This window comes from Heptranchias perlo, chromosome 8 (assembly GCF_035084215.1).
Source record: "Heptranchias perlo isolate sHepPer1 chromosome 8, sHepPer1.hap1, whole genome shotgun sequence".
Classification (NCBI taxonomy): domain Eukaryota; kingdom Metazoa; phylum Chordata; class Chondrichthyes; order Hexanchiformes; family Hexanchidae; genus Heptranchias; species Heptranchias perlo.
Window position 1 is genome coordinate 47,705,181 of NC_090332.1, and position 26,394 is coordinate 47,731,574.

Below are 26,394 nucleotides of genomic sequence, written 5' to 3' on the forward strand. Positions count from 1 at the left end.
GGGAAATATTTAAAATGAATGATCAATAAAGGCCAGGAGAAATATATTCTGCTAAAAAACAAGAACAAATTAGCCAATAATGAAACACCATGGATGAATAAAGACATAAGGTCAAAATTGAAGCTAAAGGAAAAGGCACACACTAAGTACACAAGCAACAAATGAGAGGCTGACAAAGGGGGATATAAAGAAGCTAGGTAAGAAGTCAAAAAAACAATTAGGAAGGCAAAGAGGAACTACAAGGAATAAAAAAAAAAGTAAAATATTCTACAGACACATAAATAACAAAAGAAAAATCAACATAGGGATAGGACCACTAAAGGATGGACAAGATAAACTCACAGGAAATGGCAGAGAAATATTGAACAATTACTTTGCCTCATTATTTACCAAGGAGATTATCAAAGTGAACATGACATTAGAAGAGGAGATCAAAAAAGATATAAAGACATTTAGGGTAGAAAGGGGGGAGATAATTGATAAGGATAAAACCCTATGTCCGGATGGATTGCATCCGCGCTTATTAAAAGAAGTTAGGTAGGAAATAGCAGAGGAACTATTACATATACATAAAAATTTATTAGGAAAGGGAATAATGCCAGAGGACTGATGGACAGCTAATGTTGTACCTATTTTTAAAAAGGGAGTGAGAACAAGTCCAGGGAATTGTAGACCAGTTAGCTTAATTTTGGTGATAGGAGAAATACTGGAATTTTTACTGAAAGATGCAATAGAAAATCATGTAGAAACCGAAAATATAATAAAGAATAGTCAGCATGGATTTCAAAAGGAAAAGTCATGCTTGAACAACCTTATTGAATTCTTTGAAGCAGTAACAGAAAGAATAAACAAGGGTAATGTAGTAGATGTAATATATTTGGATTTTCCAAAGGCCTTCGATAAGGTACCGCATAGTAGACTCATGACTAAGGTCAGAGCATGTGGAGTCAGGGGAGAAGTAGCAGAATGAATAGCAAGCTGGCTACAAAACAGAAAACAGAGAGTAGGGGTTAAGAGTAGCTACTGGCAAAAAGTGGTGTTCCACAAGGATGGGACCACTGTTGTTCACAGTTTACATAAATGATTTGGACTTGGGAATGGGAAGTACAATTTCAAAATTTGCAGACAACACCAAATTGGGGGGTGGGGAGAGTATAGTTAATACTGAGGAAGACTGCGACAAAATATAAGACATTAATAAACTTGCAGAATGGGTATGCAGTTGGCAAATCAATTTCAATAGAGATAAGTGTGAGCTGTTACATTTTGGTAGGAAGAATAAGGAAGCCACATACTGCTTGGATAATAAGAGTCTAAATGGGGTAGAGGAGCAAAGGGATCTCGAGGTACAGATTCACAAATCACTAAAAGTAGCAACACAGGTTATGTATGGCCATAAAAAAGCAAACCAAGCACTGGGGTTCATTTCTAGAGGGATAGAATTGAAAAGCAGAGAAGTTATGTTAAACTTGTATCGAACCTTGGTTAGATCACACTTGGAGTACTGTGCACAGTTCTGGTCTCTTTATTATAAAAAGGATATAGAAGCACTGGAGAAGGTGCAAAAAAGATTCAAAAGGATGATACCAGAACTCAGAGGATATACTTACCAGGAAAGGCTGAACAGGCTGGAGCTTTTTTTTCTAGAAAAGAGAAGGCTGAGGGGTGACCTAATAGAGGTCTTTAAAATTATGAAGGCATTTGATAGAGTAGATGTAGAAGATGTTTCCACTTGGGGGAGACCAGAACTAGGGGCCATAAATATAAGATAGTCACCAATAAATCCAATAGGGAATTCAGGAAAAACTTCTTTCCCCAAAGAGTGGTAAGTGAGACAATAAACTGGGACACAATTAACACTTTGAAATATATGGGTTTATAAATGAAACCCAGCATGGATTTGTTAAAGGCAAATCATGTTTGACTAACTTGATTGAGTTCTTTGATGAAGTAATGAAGAGGGTTGATGAGGATAGTGCGGTTGATGTTGTGTATATGGACTTTCAAAAGGCGTTTGATAAAGTACCACTTAATAGACTTGTTAGCAAAATTAAAGCCCATGGGATTAAAGGGGCAGTGGCAGCATGGATACAACCATTGGCTACGGGATAGAAAGCAGAGAGTAGTGGTGAACAGTTGTTTTTCAGACCGGAGGGAAGTATACAGTGGTGTCCCCCAGGGGTCGATATTAAGACCACTGCTCTTTTAGATATATATTAATGACCTGGACTTAGGTATACAGGGCATAATTTCAAAGTTTGCGGATGACACGAAACTCGGAAATATAGTAAACAGTGAGGAGAATTGTAATAGACTTCAGGAAGACATAGACAGGCTGGTGAAATAGTCAGACACATGGCAGATGAAATTTAGCACAGAGAAGTGTGAAGTGATGCATTTTGGTAGGAAGAATGAGGAGAGGCAATATAAATTAAATGGTACCAATTTAAAGCAGGTGCAGGAACAGAGAGATCTGGGGGTGTATGTATACAAATCTTTGAAAGTGGCAGGACAAATTGAGAAGGCTGTTAAAAAAGCGTACGGTATCCTTGGCTTTATAAACAGAGGCATAGACATTATGCTAAACCTTTATAAAACTCTGATTAGGCCCCAGCTGGCTAATTCTGGGCTCCACACTTTAGGAAGGATGTCAAGGCCTTGGAGAGGGTGCAGAGATTGACTAAAATGCTATTTGGGATTAAAGACTTAGTTACCTCGAGAGACTAGAGAAATTGGGGTTATTCTCCTTAGAGCAGAGAAGGTTAAGGGGAGATTGGATAGAGGTGTTCAAAATCATGAAGGGTTTTGATAGAGTAAATAAGGAGAACCTGTTTCCAGTGGCAGGAGGGTCGGTAACCAGAGGACACAGATTTAAGGTGATTGGCAAAAGGACCAAAGGCGACATAAAAGGGATTTTTTTTAATGCAGCAAGTTGTTACAATCTGGAATGCAATGCCTGAAAGGGTGGTGGAAGCAGATTCATTGGATAGCTCTTTCAAAGAGCCGGCACAGACACAGTGGGCTGAATGGCCTCCTTCTGTGCTATGAATGTGGAACTTGCTACAAGGAAAAGTTGAGGTGAATAGCATAGATGCATTGAAGGGGAAGCTAGATAAGCACATGAGGGAGAAAGGAATAGAAGGATATGCTGAGGGTTAGATGAAGAGGGGTGGGAGGAGGCTCATGTGGAGCATAATCACCAGCATAGACCAGTTGGTCTGAATGGCCTGTTTTTGTATTGTAGATTCTATGAATGTGATCCCAAAACACTAATACAAATCCTGAAATCCAATGTAATCAAAGCAGTGGCCTTGGTCATAGGTCTTTACTCAGGGCTGTTTTCAGTTGTATCTTGTTTTTGAGTTGTCAGCTTTTCCAAGTTTAGTAGGTTGGCATGTATGGAGTAATAATAGGAAACATACTTCTCATCTGGTACTACTTTGTGCATTAATAATTACTCATAAATTGTTCTTATTCCATACTGGAAGTTTTGTCAAATATTAAAGAGCCAAAATTTGCTGTCAAAATAATGATGAGGCTAATGGCCCTCCCAGTTATTTATGTGTAAATGATACAGCAACTTCAGGCGAGGGAAGATGCGCAGTTAAATGCGAATATTCAAAAGTTGCTGTCCAAGTTGCGCCGCTCCCCCGTTAGCTTTGCAAAAATGGCATCTCGCTGTCTACTTCACCACTGAAATGCATTGAATGGTGTGAAGTTGCTGTATTTGCATGATAGATATGAACTAAACTTGGTCCAGAAAGTTAACTGTTATAATTTCAAGCGCAAGTACCCTTTTAACAATGTGATAAGTGTTAATTACTGCCAATCAACCTCTCTGGCACTGAAAATTAACTATTACAAGTGTGAAGTCTCATTCCTTCAGGTTTTATCCACAGGTCCAGGTTAGATGCGACCCGTGGGGGCTGTCGCTCCGACTGTCTGCCTCTCTTCCGTGGCATTCTCCGCACCTGGGTGGTCCTGGAGAGGGAGCACGCGGTGTCTGCCGGTACCCTTGAGGCTTTCCGCGACCGGTGGGCACTGCAGGGGCTGGAATGCATCCTGGATCCTCGAAATAAAATGATTATTTGACACTGTTATTTGTTTTTTGATTTGTTTTAAATAAAACACAATATAACCCCCCTTCTTATAAAAGGGGGGCCTAAAAAAGGGGAAAACAACCCCTGCAGACTCCCTAAAAAAATTCCTTCAGGTTTTAATTGTTGCTGGAGATTTTAAAAATGTAAAATTTTAAATGTTAATTTTTCTTTACTTTTCCTGTCTTTTTCCTCTCTCTTAATCCAATCTTTTGTTCCGTCTCTTTTTTTTCTGTACCTGATTTGATATTGAAATCACTCACTCCAATTTACGCTTCCTTCTCTTTTTTTGTGTTTTAATTGAATTTCTGCATTTAATAGACAATTTCTGGAAGCACGGGGTGGATCATTCTGGGCTCGCTGGCGAGTTCGATGTTAGCAGGGAGCGGTTGGGTGGACTTACAGGACTGCAGCGGCGCGTTGTTTCAAATGGAGGGAGAGGGCGGGAAGTAGAAAGTTTGCAGAAACTGCCGTTCGACAGTGCTTGTCGATAAGGAAAAAAAATGCCTTCGGTGAAAAGGGGGAAGAAGACCCGCCCGAACGCGAGGAGCGGACCCGCTGGAGATCCTGCAACTCTTTCAGATGGAACGCTGGCAACAGAGCAAGAGCGCGCGCTGCTGCAGGTAAAGGACCGGGTGCGCGTGTCGGCGGTTGGCCGGGGTTCGGAGCCCCAACGCCTGCCCCGCCTCGGGAGCAATCCGACTGGTAGAGAGGAGGAAGGCCCTTTCACACAACCGGCCGGTGTCAGTCCTCTGAAGTTGTGTTTGTTAACTAACAGGAGGAAGATCGCGCCTTTCTGACGATAAGCCGGAAGCGGAGATGTGCCGTGACATTCTAGGAAATGTAGTTTAACTGATGGCTTGGTTAACGTTATTAGAGAGTGAAATATTAGAAGTTGCAGTGTTTAATATATTTATTACAGCCTTAAATTAGGGATTAATTTTAACTTTTAATTCCCCTCCCCTCCTTTTCTAAAGGCGTTAACTCCCGGGGTAAGGTTTGTACCTTGAAGTTGTTTATTCTTTCTGGGGCTCTTTACTCCCCCGAGAAGCTGCTCTCGGAGAAAGTGTGGGTCGATTCTACAGCTGCCACACTGTAGCCGTAGCCTCCGGTCCTCACTTCCTGCGAGTGTAGGATTGCGGAATTAGGCCTTGCGTGTTGGCAGGCTATCTAAAAGGGGAGGGAGTGGGCTGATATCAAAGCCCAGCCGTATCTTATTTTCACTTGCCATCCACACAGCACACTTTCAGCATGGACCATTGGATTGCAGAAAGGAGTGTGAACCATGGCTGCTTTTCACCTCTCTAGACCAGGGTTGCTGAGGTCAGTTGTGTACCAACTGTTGCCCTGGCTAACACTGCACAAACTAAGAATTAAACCTGGGACCTGGTTTGTGTCAGTTAACAACTCCTAGGGAATTATTTTACATATATATTTAAACTTGTTCACTATTACGACTTATAAAAAATGTTGCCCTATCGAAGAAGTCTGGAGCATGACCCAATTGGTAGAGGAACGTTTGCTTGCACTGGCAGTATAGGAATTGTGTGAGATGGATGCCTGCCTGCCTATCTGAATGTCTGGAATCTTACAACACCAGGTTATAGTCCAACAAATTTATTTTAAAATCACAAGCTTTCGGAGATTATCTCCTTCGTCAGATGAATGAATGAAAAGGTTCTCAAATCGCATATCTTATACGATGTTGGGACAGCATCACACCAATCAAAAGGTGTCGTTGTTATTCAAACAGGCCAGTCACGGAGAACAGCACGTCCCAGTACACTCGATATACATTGTGTCTTTTACACAGGCAGGCAGAAAGAAACTCAAAATGGCAGAGAGAGAGAGAATTTTAAAAAACATATAAATTTTTTCCCCTTTTTTGCTGGTGGGGTTACGTGTAGCGTGACATGAACCCAAGATCCCGGTTGAGGCCGTCCTCATGGGTGCGGAACTTGGCTATCAACTTCTGCTCGACGATTTTGCGTTGTCGTGTGTCTCGAAGGCCGCCTTGGAGAACGCTTACCCGAAGATCGGTGGCTGAATGTCCTTGACTGCTAAAGTGTTCCCCGACTGGGAGGGAACCCTCCTGTTTGGCGATTGTTGCGCGGTGTCCGTTCATCCGTTGTCGCAGCGTCTGCATGGTCTCGCCAATGTACCATGCTCCGGGGCATCCTTTCCTGCAACGTATGAGGTAAACAACGTTGGCCGAGTCACAGGAGTATGAACCATGTACCTGGTGGGTGGTGTCCTCTCGTGTGATGGTGGTATCCGTGTCGATGATCTGGCAAGTCTTGCAGAGGTTGCCGTGGCAGGGTTGTGTGGTGTCGTGGACGCTGTTCTCCTGAAAACTGGGTAACTTGCTGCGAACGATGGTCTGTTTGAGGTTGGGTGGCTGTTTAAAGGCGAGCAGTGGAGGCGTGGGGATGGCCTTAGCGAGGTGTTCGTCGTCATCGATGACATGTTGAAGGCTGCGGAGAACATGGTGTAGTTTCTCCGCTCCAGGGAAGTACTGGACGACGAAGGGTACTCTGTTGGTTGCGTCCCGTGTTTGTCTTCTGAGGAGGTCTATGCGATTCTTCGCTGTGGCCCGTCGGAACTGTCGATCGACAAGTCGAGCGTCATATCCCGTTCTTACGAGGGCGTCTTTCAGCGTCTGTAGGTGTCCATCGCGTTCCTCCTCGTCTGAGCAGATCCTGTGTATTCGTAGGGCCTGTCCATAGGGGATGGCCTCTTTGACGTGGTTGGGGTGGAAGCTGGAAAAGTGGAGCATCGTGAGGTTGTCCGTGGGCTTGCGGTAGAGTGAGGTGCTGAGGTGCCCGTCTTTGATGGAGATTTGTGTGTCCAAGAAAGAAACCGATTCTGAGGAGTAGTCCATGGTGAGTTTGATGGTGGGATGGAACTTGTTGATGTTATCGTGTAGTCTCTTCAGTGATTCTTCGCCGTGGGTCCATAGGAAGAAAATGTCGTCGATGTATCTGGTGTATAGCGTTGGTTGGAGGTCCTGTGCAGTGAAGAAGTCGTGCTCGAACTTGTGCATGAAAATGTTGGCGTATTGGGGTGCGAATTTGGTCCCCATGGCTGTTCCGTGTGTTTGGGTAAAGAACTGGTTATTGAAGGTGAAGACATTGTGATCCAGGATGAAGCGGATGAGTTGTAGGATGGCGTCTGGAGATTGGCTGTTGTTGGTGTTGAGTACTGAGGCTGTTGCAGCAATGCCGTCATCGTGGGGGATACTGGTGTAGAGTGCCGAGACGTCCATCGTGGTGAGAAGTGTTCCTGGTTCAACTGGTCCGTGGGTGCTGAGTTTTTGTAGGAAGTCTGTAGTGTCGCGACAGAAGCTGGGGGTTCCCTGTACGATGGGTTTCAGGATGCCCTCGACGTATCCAGAGAGGTTCTCACACAGGGTTCCGTTGCCTGATACGATAGGACGTCCGGGTGTGTTGGCTTTGTGTATCTTTGGGAGGCAGTAGAAGTCTCCCACGCGGGGAGTACGTGGGATGAGAGTGCGTAGGATGCTTTGAAGGTCTGGATCGAAGGTCTTGATCAGTTTGTTGAGCTGGTGGGTGTGTTCTTTGGTCGGATCTGCGGGTAACCGTCTGTAGTGTTCCTGGTTGTCCAGTTGTCTGTATGCTTCTTTGCAACAATCGCCAAACAGGAGGGTTCCCTCCCAGTCGGGGAACACTTTAGCAGTCAAGGACATTCAGCCACCGATCTTCGGGTAAGCGGCCTTCGAGACACACGACAACGCAAAATCGTCGAGCAGAAGTTGATAGCCAAGTTCCGCACCCATGAGGACGGCCTCAACCGGGATCTTGGGTTCATGTCACGCTACACGTAACCCCACCAGCAAAAAAGGGGAAAAAATTTATATGTTTTTTAAAATTCTCTCTCTCTCTGCCATTTTGAGTTTCTTTCTGCCTGCCTGTGTAAAAGACACAATGTATATCGAGTGTACTGGGACGTGCTGTTCTCCGTGACTGGCCTGTTTGAATAACAACGACACCTTTTGATTGGTGTGATGCTGTCCCAACATCGTATAAGATATGCGATTTGAGAACCTTTTCATTCATTCATCTGACGAAGGAGATAATCTCCGAAAGCTTGTGATTTTAAAATAAATTTGTTGGACTATAACCTGGTGTTGTAAGATTCCTTACATTTGTCCACCCCAGTCCATCACCGGCATCTCCACATCATATCTGAATGTCAATTATCCTGAAGGCTTCCCCTGTCAGTTTCTCCACTTACACTTTTTTTGTTTTAATTGGAAGGGTGGGTGAAGTGCTAGTGTTCAGCCTGTCTCCATCTGCTTGACTGGAGGAAATTACCATCTGGTCTTACTGTTTGCACATGCCCTATCCATTGGCAGTTTAAGTCTAATGGTAATTTTAAAACCAAGATGGTGGGAGTGCACCTTAACTGTAGGACCAACTAGTTACTGCACCAGAGCACTTTTTATTTGGGAGCATCATGATTCAGATGGTTAGCAGCCATTGCTGAGTGCTTTAGGCACAGTTTCAATAGGTCAGGGTCCTACTGTAATCCTGCCAGTTTATTACAGTCTAGTTTGAATTATTCCTACATGGTTGTCTGCTTTTATGTTTCTATACATAGGTGGGGGGTGGATGGGGAAGCAGGACGGGAAGAGGTTCAGACTGGGAGGAGGCTGTGAAATATGAATACTGGCATAGATCAGTTGGACCGAATGGCCTGTTTCTGTACTGTAGATTTTAGGTAACTTTTGTATTATGTTGACTTGAACTGTGGAAAAGCTCTCAGCAGTCCAATTTTTTAAAATTTATCCTTTGCGAACTTCGGTTGTGTCTCGAGAGCAGTATGTGCTTTGTAACTATACTGGTGATTAAAGGTCTTTCAGTAATAATAATGGGAGCATTGAGATGGTTAATTAAGAATATCATGCAAGAAGCATATTGCGCAACATTTTAAAATGTATTTGTTTAAGTGAATTTTTTTGCTATAGTGTATTGATAAAATACATGTCCTGTGACAATGCTGTAAATTTCAAAGTTGAAAATTGCCTGTCTTTTTGAACACTTTCATCTCCCTAAAGACTAGCCTACCTATCGTATTCAGTGGCTTCCTTTCCTGAGCTCTGGAGAGCTCTAGTACTGAAACGTGGGGCCAGAAATCGCTCTGGGCGGTGAGGCAACGGTCACTGCCGCTCCTGCAAATTAAATTAACAAAATTACTTACTGCAGGCTCTGTGGCATTGAACTTTTTATTTTAAAAAAAATTGTGTGCTATCAACCCAGCCTCTGAGCAGCGTGAGTTGCTGCAGCTGGAAAAGTCTGAGAGGAGAAGATACGCCCACAAAATCTGTCAGGAAGAGAAGTCACACAGGCTGCATTGCTCAAACAGGCAAGCAGACTTTATTCATTTAAAGTTAGTATTCTGTATGTAACTGTAAATAAAAATGTTTTTTAAAAATGAAAAGCCAAAGAAATAATTAAATTAGAGACAGAAGGGAAAAGTAACAATTTAATTTTTTTTTGTGACCAAAAACTATTAAAATAAGGAGTAATATGAGACTCCACATTTTTAAAAGTTAATTTTTAGTTGTTTGGCAGTCATTAAGACTTACTGCGTTGTTAAAACTTAGTTTAGACCTGTATTTTTAAGCGTACCTGTTTGGCGTAATTAGTTACTTTCCAGCCGGGCAGATAAGCAAGTTGGTGCGTTTTCAATGATTTCTCTGATTGCATTGTGTGATGTTCCTTTAATTCAAAGCTGTCATATCGCTGGCGAACCACTAGGAGGAAGTTCCGGGTTTCTGCGTTTCACTGCGCATGTGCAAATGCCGGAACTTGCTCCTTCAATTTGCCACTAACAACGGAGAGCGCTGTTGAGCTCCTCCATTATTTCGGGTGTGATTTCTGCCCCATGATGGAGGATATCTCTGCAATGCTTGATGCTAAGTTCCTGCTCTTCCAATTTCAGCACCTCACCTGATGTTTAAAATTAAATCTGATTTTGAGAATATGCTGCCTACCCAGCCAGTAATCCTTGTACACCTTTCATCTCAAAGGGCCTATTGGCCTCTACTGTAGAGGAGGTCTAGCCAAGTAACTGTCAGCATTCCCCTTTCAAAAACTATTTTTTAAAAATACTGATTTATTTTCTTTTATTTGTTCTCCAGGATGTGGGTGACATTGGCATCCCTACTTGGGTTGTTTTTTGTAGCCATGATGTGGAGATGCCGGTGATGGACTGGGGTCGACAAATGTAAGGAATCTTACACCACCAGGTTATAGTCCAACAGTTTTATTTGAAAATCACAAGCTTTCGGAGCTTACCTCCTTCGTCAGGTGAGTGAGGAAGGAGGTAAGCTCCGAAAGCTTGTGATTTTCAAATAAAACTGTTGGACTATAACCTGGTGTTGTAAGATTCCTTACATTTGTTTTTTGTAGTGAGTTTAAAAGAATATATAAACAACTGAGTGGCTCTTTTGTCCAAATCATTGGACATTAAGTCAACCACTGGAGTCAGATGTAGGCCATGTGGATTTATTGAATTACATTTCCCAACATTGTTACCAGTACACTACTGTTCCCCTTATGATGTGGAGATGCCGGTGATGGACTGGGGTGGACAAATGTAAGGAATCTTACAACACCAGGTTATAGTCCAACAGTTTTATTTGAAAATCACAAGCTTTCGGAGATTATCTCCTTCGTCAGGTGAGTGAGTGAATGAGAGGTTCTCAAATCGCATATCTTATATTAGGCTGGGACACCATCACACCAATCAAAGGTGTCGTTGGTGTTCAGACAGGTTAGCCACGGAAAACAGTACATCCCAGTATACTGAATACACAATGGGTCAGATTACAGAGAGAGAGAGAGAGAGAGTCCAGTTGTATTAAAAACAGATAACTTTTTCTTCCTGCTGGTGGGGTTACATGTAACGTGACATGAACCCAAGATCCCGGTTGAGGCCGTCCTCATGGGTGCGGAACTTGGCTATCAATTTCTGCTCGCCGATTTTGCGTTGTGTGTCTCGAAGGCCGTCTTGGAGGACGCTTACCCGAAGATCGGTGGCTGAATGTCCTTGACTGCTAAAGTTCCCCTTATGGTTAGGGATTGGTACTTGCAGGTGAAAGATCACTAACTCTGCACTGAATGTGCCTATCCTTCCTCCTTTTTGTCTGGGAATAATAAAGCAGCATGAATATGTGATGGATGAAAATTTAAATTTGAATTACAGGTATCCCTGTCGTGATGCTTCATGCTTGTAAAAATAAGTTTTTTTTTTAGCAATATGGAATTGGGAATTGTCCATTGTGTGGGTATTAATGTGTTTTTTATTAACAGCATGAGTTGGTGAATTTGCAGCAAATGAACTTATCACTCCAAGCTGTCCTTCAAATGGTTGTCTCCTTCAACAAGGTAAGTCATTAGACATTCTGTGAAAGAACACTGGTGTATCATTGTTTTCCATACCTGATTAACTTTTTTGAATCTATAGATTTTTTTTTTTTTTGTTTTGCTTTTGTTGGTTTGACTTTTAAAATATATTTTGAATCAGTTAGTTAACTATTGTATAATCCACTTATAGTAAACTGATCCGTGTAGACCTAATGGCCCAAGTCTTCTGATAATAAGGCTGAGGGTAACTGATTAGAATGAATGGATTACTGTCGGCATTACGGTGGAAAACCTAGGCCAATTTATCTCGTTTATACCATAGCAGTTATAACTCGACAAACCAATTTTGCCCTTATTTTCTTTCTCCACAAAAGAGACTACTTGTGGACATCTCAAGAGCTGTATATTTCAATAGCAAATTTTTATTTACTTTAAAGAATACTGATTGGAATTAATGTGAGCCTAGTGGCCAGCATGACAAATCAGAGTGACGTCTGGAAAGAGGTTGGGTTGTCAACATTTTACAAAAATTTGGAATGGTGACTAGAAGGAAAACCCAACCCATACTAATTTTTGATCTTGCTATTTGTGTTGAATTAGATATCTTGTAGCAACATGCAGCTCTGTGCTCCGGGACTACTTTCAGATTCTCTAGCTGAAAACTATTAAACTTTTTTTAACTGGAGGGCACAAAAGCTACCATCATCTTGGAATAATATATATGATGTGTGTGGGGGAGAAAATAAATGGCTTTTCTTGCACTTAAAGCTAATCTTAACTTTACTCCACACAAACCAAATAAATCTGCTTACTCTTAGACATTCACAAAAAATTCCTACCAGTTACTGTTTCATCTGTGTTTATAGAATCTATTGCAAAAGTAACTGGACTTGTTTTATATATCTTTTTTAGTTCAGAGTTTGAAAATAAGTTGACTCTCTGAACTAAAATTCTTGAGAGAACTTTTTGTGAGACTGAAATGTCTTTTTTAACCCACCCCCGCCCCCGCAAAATTCTTGGTCACAGACAAAGTGAGCCAGGCAACCTGCTCCCTGGGCTCCACTGGTGCTGATCTGAACAAGTTACTATGAGATTTGTGATGGTGGCCCAGTGATAACTCTACCACCACCTTTTCCCTTCTCTCCAGTAGGGAATGATTGGTTTCTGCTGTGATGTTTTCAACAGGAATTCAGCAGTGTGTGTGCAATCCCACTTCCTCCCCAACATGCCTCATTACCTCAATCTATAGTGCTTGCTGTAATAATAAAAACTCCCCTTGATACTGTGTTTGTGCATCATTCAAACTGATGAGATTTTTTGCACTGTAAGTTGCAGGGACTGTAAGTGTTTGAATCCATAATAATTATTTAATTTTATTTCAGACTATTGAAGAGGTCAGCCAGAATTCTGATCATCTTGCAGGTTAGTGCTGAGCAATGAATCATGGCTTTAGGTCACTTACAAGTGGTTACCTCTTCCCTCCTACCAGTGAGGGCTAGAGGTCAGCAGGATCTCTTTGGCTCCAAGATAATATACCTGGCTATGGGTGACTGTAACCAAGTCCATTTTCTGTGGCAGACTCGGTAATCTGAAGCCTGAGCTAGGAGGTACCACCGAGTGCTATTGATGATTGTTCAGTCACTGTGGCTTGTTAATGGAACCTATTGCTGGAGCTTGGGATTCTTTCCATTTCAATCCTGCCAACCTTGCAAGCAACTGCCCTAACCAATAGGATAACTAGCTGGACAAGCAGCAGGAAGCTAACCCGGTGCACTTCGTAGATAGGATGTGAGATTTTTAATTAACTAAACTCCAGCTGTACCCTGCACTTGCCAACCTATGCCTTTATTCTCCCTTCCCCCCCACACTATTGTTCCTGACTCAGTCAAGAGTTGTGTTTGTATGTTGTATTACATCAGCATATAGTATTAAATGATGGCAAAATGATGTCACAAATATAACTTACAGTTGTAATTTATTAACTTTTTTTATGTAGAACTGAATGAAGGGTGGACAACTTTCTTCAGGGTACAGAAGTGATCAAGAATATATTGAGTTACATCAAAACTACGGCACAGAAACAGGCCATTCGGCCCAACTGGTCTATGCTGGCGTTTATGCTTCACACGGACAATCTCCCTCCCTACTTCATCTAACCCTATCAGGATACCCTTCTGTTCCTTTCTCCCTCGTGCTCATCTTGCTTCGCCTTAAATGCATCTATGCTTTTTGCCTCAGCTACTCCTTGTGGTAGCACGTTCCACATTCTTACCACTGTTTGGGTAAAGAAGTTTCTCTTGAATTCCCTATTGGATTTATTAGCGACAATTTTATATTTGACCTCTAGTTAGTTTTGTACTCCCCCCCCCCCCCCCCCCCCACAATTGGAAACATTTTCTCTACGTCTATCCTATCAAACCCTGTCATTATCCAGAACTAAATGCTGATGTGGTAATATTATCCTATGCATGAATTGAAGCTCTGAGACATGCTTTATGTTCAGTGTTTATATGCTTCAAAAAGCAGTAACCTGCTGCACATTGGCAATAATATAACAAAGAATTATAACAGTGGCTCTTCTTACAACTAATCTGATGAGTGTCTACGTGAAGTAAAAAGATGACAACTCAAGTTTTGAATATATTTATGGAACTAGGACAGATAATTCTGGAATTGCTGTTACAGTAACTTTGTTCTCATTTATGCTGCTGGCCTAGGCTTATGATTTCTAAGTATATAAAATAAAGCAAAATTTATTAAATCTCCTAATCCTTGTTAATTGTATCCATTTTGTTTGGCAAATTACTTTTTAGTCTCTTTTACTAAAAACAGGTAATCATTTGTAATAACTGATTCAACATGTCAATAGCTAATTAAAGTTTTTAAAAGTGTATGGATTTAAAGACTGTATCAGCAATGGGTTTGAGCCATTATCTGACATTAGAATAAGTAGATTTGTAATCAGTCATATCCCCCAATTAAAGTGAACACAATGCATGACTTAACAAATATCCAGTTAAATCCTTCACTACCTCCTTTAGTATAAGATACACTGTAGAACTTGCTTGCCGAAATAGTTGGTGCTGTCCTCAAGTAATATTCCATGCTGGGGGCCTGTTTTGACCTTGGCTTATCTCATATTCCCATGTTTGCATAGTTTATCCAAAGGCTGTTGGGACGTTTGGTTTCCTAAAAGACAAAATTATCAAACGTCAAATACTATGAAATAAACGGGAAGAGTGATTCACCCGTGGCTAACTAAAGAAATTAAGGAGAGTATTAGATTGAAAAAAGAGGCCTATAATGTTGCCAAGCACAGTAATAAGTCTGGGGGTTGGGAGAGTTTTAGAAACCAACAAAGGATGACCAAAAAATTGATGATAAAGGAGAAGATAGAATATGAAAGTAAACTAGCAAGAAATATAAAAACAGATTTAAGAGCTTCTACAAGTATGTAAAAAGGAAGAGAGTAGAAAAAGTAAACATTGGTCCCTTAGAGGCTGAGACAGGAGAAATTATAATGGAGAAGCTGGAAAAGGCAGAAGCGTTAAACAAATATTTTGTATCTCTTCACAGTAGAAGACACAAAAAACATACCAAAAATAATGGGGAGCCAAGGAGTAAATGAGAGTGAGGAACTTAAAACAATTAATATCACTAGAGGAAAAAGTACTGGACAAACTAATGGGACTAAAAGCCAACAAATCTCCTGGACCTGATTGCCTACATCCTGAGGGTTCTAAAAGAGGTGGCTGCGGAGATAGTGGATGCATTGGTTATGATCTTCGAAAATTCTCCTAGATTCTGGAACAGTCCCAGTGGATTGGAAGGTAGCAAATGTTACCCTGCTATTCAAGAAGGGAGGGAGAAAACAGGGAACTAGAGGCCAGTTAGCCTGACATTGGTCGTTGGGAAAATGCTGGAATCCATTATTAAGGAAGTGGTAACAGGGCACTTAGAAAATCATAATATGATTAGGCAGAGTCAACATGGTTTTATGAAAGGGAGATTGTGTTTGACAAATTTATTAGTTTTTTGAGGATGTAACTATCAGGGTAAATAAAGGGGAACCAGTGAATGTGGTATATTTGAATTTTCAAAAGGCATTCGATAAGGTGCCACATAAAAGGTTGTTACACAAGGTAAGGGCTCATAGGGTTGGGGGTAATATATTAGCATGAATAGAGGATTGGTTAAAGGACAGAAAACAGAGTAAGGATAAACGGGTCATTCTCAGGTTGGCAGGCTGTAACTAATGGGGTGCCACAAGGATATGTGCTTGGGCCTCAGCTATTTACAATCTATTAATAACTCAGATGAAGGGACTGAGCGTAATGTATCCAAGTTTGCTGATGATACAAAGCTAGGTGGGAAAGTAAGCTTTGAGGAGGACACAGTGTCTGCAAAGGGATATAGACAGGTTAAGTAAGTGGGCAAGAAGGTGGCAGATGGAGTATAATGTGGGGAAATGTGAGGTTATTCACTTTGGTAGGAAGAATAGAAAAACAGAATATTTTTTAAATGTTGGTGTTTAGAGAGATCTGGGTGTCCTCGTACAAGAAACACAAAATGTTAGTATGCAGGTACAGCAAGCGATTAGGAAGGCAAATGGCATGTTGGCCTTTATTGCAAGAGGGTTGGAGTAAAAGAGTAAGGAAGTCTTACTACAGTTGTACATGGCATCAGTGAGACCTCATCTGGAGTACTGCATACAGTTTTGGTCTCCTTATCAAAGGAAGGATATACTTGCCTTAGAGGCAGTGCAGTGGAGATTCACTAGATTAATTCCAGGGATGAGAGGGTGTTCTAATAAGAGGTTGAATGGGCCTATACTCTCTGGAGTTTAGAAGAATGAGAGGTGATCTCATTGAAACGTATAAGATTCTGAGAGGACTTGACAAGGTAGATGCTGAGATTGTTTCCCCTGGCTGGAGAGCCTAGAACTAGGGGCCATAATCGCAGGATACAGGGTCAGCCATTCCAGACTGAGATGAGGAGGAATTTCTTCACTCTGAGGGTTGTGAATCTTTGGAATTCTCTACCCAGAGGGCTGTGGATGCTGAGTCATTGAATATATTCAAGGCTGAGATGGATAGATTTTTGGACTCTGGGAGAATCAAGGGATGTAGGGGTCGGGTGGAAAAGTGGAGTTGAGGTCGAAGATCAGCCATGATCTGATTGACTGGCGGAGCAGGCTCGAGGGGCCGTATTACCCACTCCTGCTCCTATTTCTTAAGTTCTGATAACTGCTTCATTTGCTTTACATTATATACCATAAACATATATAGGCCAGTGTGAGGCAAATAAGAGTTCTCCCTTCTTTATATATTTTTGGTGAAAGATAATGGAATGGAACACTTTTTCCCTTTTGGTACCCAATGTGGGTAGTAAGCACTCAAACACCAGGTTACAGGCCAAGTGTAGAGTTAAACCACCCCATCCAGCTTGAGATGTGCCTACTTATTTTAAAGCTGTTCCTATGTTCTGGATTAGGGCTTTAAAAGAGCAGTGCCTGTGCCTCATTTTTGCTTGTAGTCTGCTGTTAGTCCCCAGTGGGGCCTGTTGGAGGACCAAATTTTTTTTATTGAGCTGGCATCAAAGCTAGTGGAGAATTTCCTTCCTTCATTGTGTTTGGTACTGCTGGAAATAGGAATGTTGTGTGAATGACATACAGCATATTATGAAGGTAAAACCACAGTAACACTCTCATTATTCCCCACCCACCCCGGCTACCCTGCGTTTTATATAAAGAATGGACACAGGTTTTCACTCTGAATGAAATGTAAAGTTTGGGCTTCCCCCAATATCCTAGCGGGTAAATATACTGCTATGTTAGCCAGTATCAGCTAGGGCTAGGTTTTAATAGTGCCACAGAGAAAAACAAGAAATAAAAGAAAAAAATTGAGTATAAAATGGAAGGAAACATACAATTGTATGTAATTCAAGTAGCAGTGTGCAATTTGAATATATGGTCAGTAGAATCATCAAGTCCCCATATCTGGACATAGAAGAAGGAAACTGAGACTGCAGCAGACTTGAATTAGGAGCACATAAAGGTGCAGTGTGTTGCTATAGCCGAAAAGTCAAATGCTTATTGTTTCTGGCTTACTGCAGCAGGCAGCTTGAGAAGACCATATGAAACCCATTGATGTAATTGTAACTGTAAATTAAAACTTGGTACACATTGTAAAACAGTAATTAATTTTTAATTGCAAAAAATAAGCAAAGAATGTGATGGCAATAGTCTATTTAAAGATAATTTTTTTAAACAAGTGTTTATTTTAATACTAGGCTTCCTCATGCCAAAGTGATCCCACAAGTGGTTTAACCTGAGATGTACATAATCTTTCTTATTTACCAGTACCCACTTTAAAATACTTTTTTCATATATATGGATCTAACAACACTACTGAATAATCTAGTATTCCTCATCAATAGTCTAAACTATGCGGTTCTCTCCACTGCTTAGTGTCACCTACATTATAACCATTCCAGTCAAATATACTCACCACAATATGGCTGTTTGGGAGAATGTCTTCAATGTTCAATGGCACATAAACATTCACAGGGTCTGGAGCAACCTGATTCTGGCTTTGCTCTTTGAGTTTTTGGCTTACAGCTCTGTCAGACAAGTTACACGACTTACAACAAAGAATTCAATTAATTTTGTTAAAGAAAATGTGACTGGTTAACGTATGTTGAATAGTACTGCACAACCTTGAACTGCAGACTTCTATTTCCATGGTAACAGGACATTGTAGAGATTTAATTTTAAATCTAAATTATATCACAATTCTATTAAATCTCCCCATGGCTTAGTGGTTCATCAATCGGTCTTGATTTCCAGAAAGCGCACGTGTAAAATTGGGTGAGGACACAGTGCTGCCCTCCATACTTATGTAGTCTGCTCCCACTCATTTGCAAGGCTCACAGCTAATGGCCACTTAAGTGAGGAATCCCAAGGGGTGCTAGCACCCATGGAATTAAATCGGAGCTTTGTCACTGGCTTAAGATGTGGAGGACAGAAAGCTGGGGGAGGGGAAACTAAACAAATCTTACATAAATTGTCATATTTACAGTGCATTATGTTTGTTGAGAATCATTGATAGCTGAAAAACAATTTTGCCTTAAATGAGATTTCCATTTGCCACTGAATTACTAGGTCTGAATTACTCGCCTTGGGTTAGTAGCTGTGGTGCTGGTGCTAATTCAGACGTGAAGCACCCGCCAGTGTAAACTGAGAGCAGGACTCAAAACTCGAATCACAGAGGCATCCCTTTTTCTACTACTATTTTGCTCCTATTGTCTGCAGAACTCTTCCTTCCTTACTGCCACTGCCCCCTGTTGTAGGAACTTCCTTAGTCAGTAAAAGGTAGTGTATAACCGAGCCATATACATCAGAAGGGCTTTGTTTCAATTGTTAGTCTGCGCTGGGTCAGTTGATCTCAGCTCGGTTGGCAGTCGGGGTACTGCAATAATCTGTGTCTTGGACTATGTAGAATTGCATAGGATGTACAGCACAGAAACAGACCATTTGGGCCAACAGGTCCATGTCGGTGCTTATGTTCCACACGAGCCTCCTCCTACCCTTCTTCATCTAACCGCATCAACAAATCCTTTTATTCCTTTCTCCCTCATGTGTTTATCTAGCTTCCCCTTAAATGCATCTATGCTAGTTGCCTCAACTATTCCTTGTGGTAGTGAGTTCCACATTGTAACCACTCTCTAGTAAAGAAGTTTCTTCTGAATTCCCTATTGGGTTTATTAGTGACTATCTTATATTTATGGCCCCTAGTCCTGGTCTCTCTGCAAGTGGAAACATCTTCTCTACGTCTACCCTATCAAACCCTTTCATAATCTTAAAGACCTCTATCAGGACACGCCTCAATCTTTTTTCTAGAGAAAAGTGCCCCAGCCTGTTCATTCTTTCCTGATAGGTATTCTGGTATCATCCTAGTAAATCTTTTTTGCACCTTCTCCAGTGCCTCCATATCCTTTTTATAATATGGAGACCAGAACTGTTCACAGTACTCCAAGTGTGGTCTGATGCCCTTGTCTCTCTTACAACCTTTACTCTCTCTCTCTCTCTCTCTCTCTCTCACCCTGGTCGTTTCCCCTGGTATGGCCCTCATTTCTGCTCCCTTAAGTTCAAGGGACACAGACTTGAACATTTATGGCGGACAAATGGTTTAGCCATTCATCGCCTGATCTGACTGGATTACATAAAGCACTATTGGGTCCTACTGTCCTCTGCCAAAACTGCTCACTATTCCAGGATCATCCTGGAATGCAAAGATAACCCCGGCTTCTCTTCACTACAAACCGTCTTCCTAAACCCCCCTCCCCTGCCCCCTCCACCCTCACCGCCAAAGAAAAGTGCCAGGAGCTCATGGACTTCTTTGTCACTAAGATTGAGACCATCCGTTCAGCTGCCTCTACTGCTTCCCTCCCTTTTCCTATCCCACCAAGCCAAATTTCCCCTACAGATCCCCCCCTGCCCTAGCCCTGAACTTGCATCTTTTTCTAGTTTCTCTCCTATCTTCCCTTGTGCCCTCTCCGAGCACATCTTGACCATGAGACCCACCTCCTGCTCCCTTGACCCTATTCCCACTAAACTGCTGACCACCCAACTTCCCTTCCTGGCCCCCATGTTAGCTGATATTGTTAATTTTTTTTTTATTCGTTCACGGGATGTGGGCGTCACTGGCAAGGCCGGCATTTATTGCCCATCCCTAATTGCCCTCGAGAAGGTGGTGGTGAGCCGCCTTCTTGAACCGCTGCAGTCCGTGTGGTGACGGTTCTCCCACAGTGCTGTTAGGAAGGGAGTTCCAGGATTTTGACCCAGCGACAATGAAGGAACGGCGATATATTTCCAAGTCGGGATGGTGTGTGACTTGGAGGGGAACGTGCAGGTGGTGTTGTTCCCATGCGCCTGCTGCCCTTGTCCTTCTAGGTGGTAGAGGTCGCGGGTTTGGGAGGTGCTGTCGAAGAAGCCTTGGCGAGTTGCTGCAGTGCATCCTGTGCATGGTGCACACTGCAGCCACAGTGCGCCGGTGGTGAAGGGAGTGAATGTTTAGGGTGGTGGATGGGGTGCCAATCAAGCGGGCTGCTTTATCTTGGATGGTGTCGAGCTTCTTGAGTGTTGTTGGAGCTGCACTCATCCAGGCAAGTGGAGAGTATTCCATCACACTCCTGACTTGTGCTTTGTAGATGGTGGAAAGGCTTTGGGGAGTCAGGAGGTGAGTCACTCGCCGCAGAATACCCAGCCTCTGACCTGCTCTCGTAGCCACATTATTTATATGGCTGGTCCAGTTAAGTTTCTGGTCAATGGTGACCCCCAGGATGTTGATGGTGGGGGATTCGGCGATGGTAATGCCGTTGAATGTCAAGGGGAGGTGGTTGGACTCTCTCTTGTTGGAGATGGTCATTGCCTGGCACTTATCTGGCGCGAGTGTTACTTGCCACTTATCAGCCCAAGCCTGGATGTTGTCCAGGTCTTGCTGCATGCAGGCTCGGACTGCTTCATTATCTGAGGGGTTGCGAATGGAACTGAACACTGTGCAGTCATCAGCGAACATCCCCATTTCTGACCTTATGATGGAGGGGAGGTCATTGATGAAGCAGCTGAAGATGGTTGGGCCTAGGACACTGCCCTGAGGAACTCCTGCAGCAATGCCCTGGGGCTGAGATGATTGGCCTCCAACAACCACTACCATCTTCCTTTGTGCTAGGTATGACTCCAGCCACTGGAGAGTTTTCCCCCTGATTCCCATTGACTTCAATTTTACTAGGGCTCCTTGGTGCCACACTCGGTCAAATGCTGCCTTGATGTCAAGGGCAGTCACTCTCACCTCACCTCTGGAATTCAGCTCTTTTGTCCATGTTTGGACCAAGGCTGTAATGAGGTCTGGAGCCGAGTGGTCCTGGCGGAACCCAAACTGAGCATCGGTGAGCAGGTTATTGGTGAGTAAGTGCCGCTTGATAGCACTGTCGACGACACCTTCCATCACTTTGCTGATGATTGAGAGTAGACTGATGGGGCGGTAATTGGCCGGATTGGATTTGTCCTGCTTTTTGTGGACAGGACATACCTGGGCAATTTTCCACATTGTCGGGTGGATGCCAGTGTTGTAGCTGTACTGGAACAGCTGGTTCCCTCTCCTCAGGTACTGTCCCCCTCCCCTTCAAATCTGTCGTCATCACACCCCTCAAAAAACCCACCCTCAGCCCCCATTGTTCTTGCAAACTACCGCCCCATCTCCAACCTCCCTTTCCTCTCCATAATCCTTGAACTGTTGTCACCTCAAATCCGTGCCCATCTTACCTGCAATTCCATGTTTGAACCCCTCCAATCACGTTTCCGCCCCGCCACAGTACTGAAACGGCCCATATCCAAGTTACAAATGACATCCTATCTGACTGACTGTGGTAAACTATCCCTTCTCAACCTGTCTGCAGCCTTTGACATGATTGATGACACCATCCTCCTCCAACGCCTTCCCTCCGTCGTCCAGCTGGGTGGAATTGCGTTCACCTGTTTCCGTTCTTATCTAACCAGTCACAGCCAGAGAATCACCCGCTCCCACACTGTTACCTCTGGAGTCCCCCAAGGATCTATCCTTGGCCCCCTCCTATTTCTCATCTACATGCTGCCCCTTGGCAACATCATCTGAAAACACATCAGATTCCTCATGTACGCTGACGTCACCCAGCTCTACCTCGCAACCACCTCCCTAGACCCCCTCCAATGGCTCTCATTTGTCACAATGCTTTTCCGACATCCTGTACTGAGAAGAACTACGCCATTGACTTTGGTCCCCGCCACAAACTCCGTTCCCTAGCCACCGACTCCATTCCTCTTCCTGGCCACTGTTTGAGACTGAACCAGACCGTTCGCAACCTTGGCGTCCTATTTGAGCCTGAGATGAGCTTCCGACCACATATCCGCTCCATCAACCAAGACCACCTACTTCCACCTCCGTAACATCGCCCGTCTGTGCCCCTGCCTCTGCTCATTAGCTGCTGAAACCCTCATCCATGCCTTTGTTACCTTCAGACTGGACTATTCTAATGCTCTCCTGACCTGCCTCCTGTCTTCCACCCTCCATAAACTTGAGCACATCCAAAACTCTGCTGCCTGTATCCTAACTTGCACCAAGACCTGTTCTCCCATCACCCCTCTGCTCACTGACCTACATTGGCTCCCGGTCCAGGAACGCCTCGATTTTAAATTTGTCATCCTTGTTTTCAAATCCCTTCATGGTCTTGCCCCTCCCTATTTCTGTAACCTCCTCTAGCCCTACAACCCTCCAAGATCTCTGCGCTGCTCCAATTCTTGCCTCTTGCGCTTCCCTGATTTTAATCGCTCCACCATTGGCAGTTGTGCCTTCAGCTGCCTAGGCCCTAAGCTGTGGAATTCCCTTCCTAAACCTCTCCACCTTTCTACCTCTTTCTCTTAAGACACTCCTTAAAACCTACCTCTTTGACCAAGCTTTTGGTCACCTGTCCTAATACCTCCTTATTTGGCTCGGTGTCAAATTTTGTTTGATAACTCTCCTGTGTAGCGCCTTAGAACGTTTTACTACGTTAAAGGTGCTACATAAATGCAGTTTGTTGTTGTTGTTGTAGTAACCAAGGGCTAGGAATATCTGCCAGGCTTCTCGCTTTTGATTGTTATCGTATAACGCCTGGTGGCAAGTGCATCAAAATGGATTACAGGTGATCGAAGGATCAGGCTTGGCTGTGATGTCTTTTGTGGTTGAATGACCTGTTAAGATATGTCCAGATTCACATGAAGAGTGGCCACTTAAGACAAGATTCTGTAGAACATCTGGCATACCCCAGCATAGGGCATGCCTTCAGGAGAGTAGAGGGAGAAAATGAGAATTTAAAAAAGAATCTACTTGCATAGATGCAATGTCTATCACATGCACTTATACTACACCTTTCCAAAAAAAAAATGATGGGGAAGTATTTAGTCGAGCTACTTGGTAAGTATTAACAGGTAACTTAACTAAGTGGCAGCTTTGGCTTAGTGGTAGCATCTTCTCTCTGAGTCAGAAAATAGTGGGTTCAAGTCCCACTTGAGAGGCTTGAGTGCATAATCCACACTGACACTTCAGTATAGTACTGAGGGAGTGCTGCACTTTTGGAGATGCCGTCTTTCGGATGAGATGTTAAACTGAGGCCCGTCTATCCTCTCAGGTGGAAGTAAAAGATCCCCTGGCACTATTCAAAGAAGAACAGGGGAGTTGTCCTGGCCAATATTTATCCCTCAACCAACATTACTAAAAACAGATTATCTGGTTATTTATCTTATTGCTGTGTGTGGGTCCTTGCCATGTTTAGATTGGCTGCTGTGTTTCCTTACATTACAACGGTGACTATACTTCAAAAAAAGTACAGTACTTCATTAGTTGTGATGTCTTGATGTCATGAAAGACACTGTATAAATGCAAGTTTGTATAAATGCAAACATTTGAATATCAGGCTTTGATTATAATATTGGATCCTGGTATAGAATACTTACAAATGGAAAGAAATTTGACAAGAGCACCTGGTCAGTCATGATGAGTGGTTTAAAGTAAGCAGAAAGTTTCTTCACTTACTCGACATTTATTCCTCCAGAAGTTTCATCCTGTTTTTCAGACTCTTCAGGACTCCTTGGCTTTGGCTCCTCACAGAGGTGTGCATCACTCAGAGTTAGGAAAGAGCCAATACTTGTCCTTTGGCTTTGGGTTATCTTTCCAGTTGCATTGGTCTCTTGACGAAACATCTAGAACAAAGAGAGTTTTTCTGACTAGTGTTGGGTGTTCAAAATATCCCATCAATTGTTTTAATGAGCAACAAATGCTTATTTTTAAAATGTAACTTTTCTGGAGAATACTGTAGTAAGAGCTTTGCTGGATATTATGTCCAGTGATGCCGTAAAATAGGTTCATGATTTTTCTTTTGCTATTTCTAGTGAAATCCTTAACATACTCGCAGAATGACAGAAATAGCAGAATGGATAACAAGCTGGCTAGAAAAGAGAGTAGGGGTTAAAGATAGTTACTCAGACTGGTAGAAGATGGGAAATGGTATTCCACAGGGATCGGTGCTGGGACCACTGTTGTTCACCATTTACATAAATGATTTGGACTCAGGAATCAGAAGTACAATTTTAAAAATTTGCAGATGACACCAAGTTGGAGGTATAGTTAATTCTGAGGAAGACTGACAAAACACAAGAAGGCATTAATAAACTTACAGAATGGTTATGTAAATGGCACATTAATTTCAATATAGCTAAGTGTGAGTGCATTTTGGTAGGAGAATAAGGAGGCCGCATACTCCTTGAAAAATAAGAGTCAAAATGGGATAGAGGAGCAAAGGGATTTAGAGGTACACATTCACAAATCATTAACAGTAGCATTGTAAGTTAACAAAACCATAAAAATGCAAACAAAGCAATGGGATTCATTTCTAGAGGAATAGAATTGAAACCAGGGAAGTCATGTTAAACTTGTATAGAATCTTCAGAGTACTGTGTTCAGTTCTGGACTCCATATTACAATAAGGATATAGTGATACTAGAGAATGTGCAAAAAAGATTTACAAGAATGATACCAGAACTGAGGTTATAACTATCAGGAAAGGGACAGGCTGGGGCTCTTTTCTCTAGAAAAGGCTGAGGAATGACCGAATAGAGGTCTATAATATTATGAAGGGGTTTAATAAGGTAAGCGTAGGGAAGATGTTTCCACTTGTGGGGGAGTCCAAAACTAGCGGCCATAAATATAACATAGTCACTAATAAACCCAGTAAAGAATACAGGAGAAACTTTTTTTTTCCAGCAAGTGGTTAGAATGTGAAACTTGCTACCACGAGGTGTAGTTGAGGTGAATAGACTAGATGCCTTTGAGGGGAAGCTAGATAAGTTTGAAGGAGAAATGAATAGAAGGATATGCAGAGAGGGTTAGATGAAGTAGGGTGGGAGGAGGCTCATGCAGAGCATAAACACTGGCACAGACCAGTTGGGCCGAATGGCCTGTTTCTGTGCTGTAAATTCTCTGTACTTTCATGATTTTACTTCTGTTCATAGTTTTGCTACAGAGATCAAACAGAAGAAACCTTCACCAATGCATTTACAACATCACTACACATATCGAGCAGAGGAATTCTCGCAGCATACGGAGTTAGAGAAAGCCCCCTGTCTCTATTCATTTTTGTAAAGCTGTATTATAGTAATTATTATAAAACAATCTTTGACACAATATACTGGGGGGGGGGGAAAGTTGTGTTGGAAGTTGTAAAGGAAATCTGATGCTGCAATAATGAGATAATTCTCAATAGCCTGCATTAAAGTTTGGACATCTGTGTTATTTGTGTAACACTGATTGTCATGTAATTAACATAGATAAAACTGTTAGTCATGGATAAGACTATTGCTTTCAGATCTATTTCAATTACCATGGCACGGACAGTAGTCATAAATGATATAATGTAAAACAATTGTCTGTTGGGTTTTATAGGTGTGGATCCTGATCAGGCAAACAGTGCAATGTAAGGAGTTTGATTACTTACCAAATCTTGGATATTAGGCTCCTCAAACTCTATGAAGTAGCCACTTCTCTCAAGCAGTCTGCTCAATGTAGCATCAAACAGAGAAAAGCAAACTTGGAATAAAACTGAGGTGGTCATCGCTTACAGTACACAGTACATGTTAATATAAATCATCAGCATTTAAATAAAGGTTTCTCATGTTTGTTTACTGAATATACAATTGTGCCCAGTTTTTTAGTTTCGTCTTGTCCAATTAACATTTAGTCCCCAATGCAGACAACAATATCTGCTTTATGTACTGACCTTATGAAGCTAGCAATGTGTAGTGATACTTGTGACCAATAGAAAACATTAAAGAGGGA

General features: G+C 42.4%; 1 protein-coding gene across 3 annotated transcripts in view; it reads right to left on the reverse strand.

Moving 5' to 3' along the window:
• Positions 1–13,839: 13,839 nt before the first annotated feature.
• The window catches only part of si:ch211-130h14.4 (uncharacterized), a 210,796-nt gene continuing 198,241 nt past the window's right edge, over positions 13,840–26,394 (reverse strand). For all 3 annotated transcript variants that reach the window (XM_067989086.1, XM_067989085.1, XM_067989087.1), the window contains 4 exons: positions 26,054–26,111; positions 24,097–24,263; positions 17,998–18,109; positions 13,840–14,677 (listed from right to left, as the gene is read on the reverse strand). In XM_067989086.1, the coding sequence (XP_067845187.1) occupies positions 14,624–14,677; positions 17,998–18,109; positions 24,097–24,263; positions 26,054–26,111 (391 nt within the window). In that variant the 3' untranslated portion in view covers positions 13,840–14,623. The remainder of the gene's footprint in view (positions 14,678–17,997; positions 18,110–24,096; positions 24,264–26,053; positions 26,112–26,394) is intronic.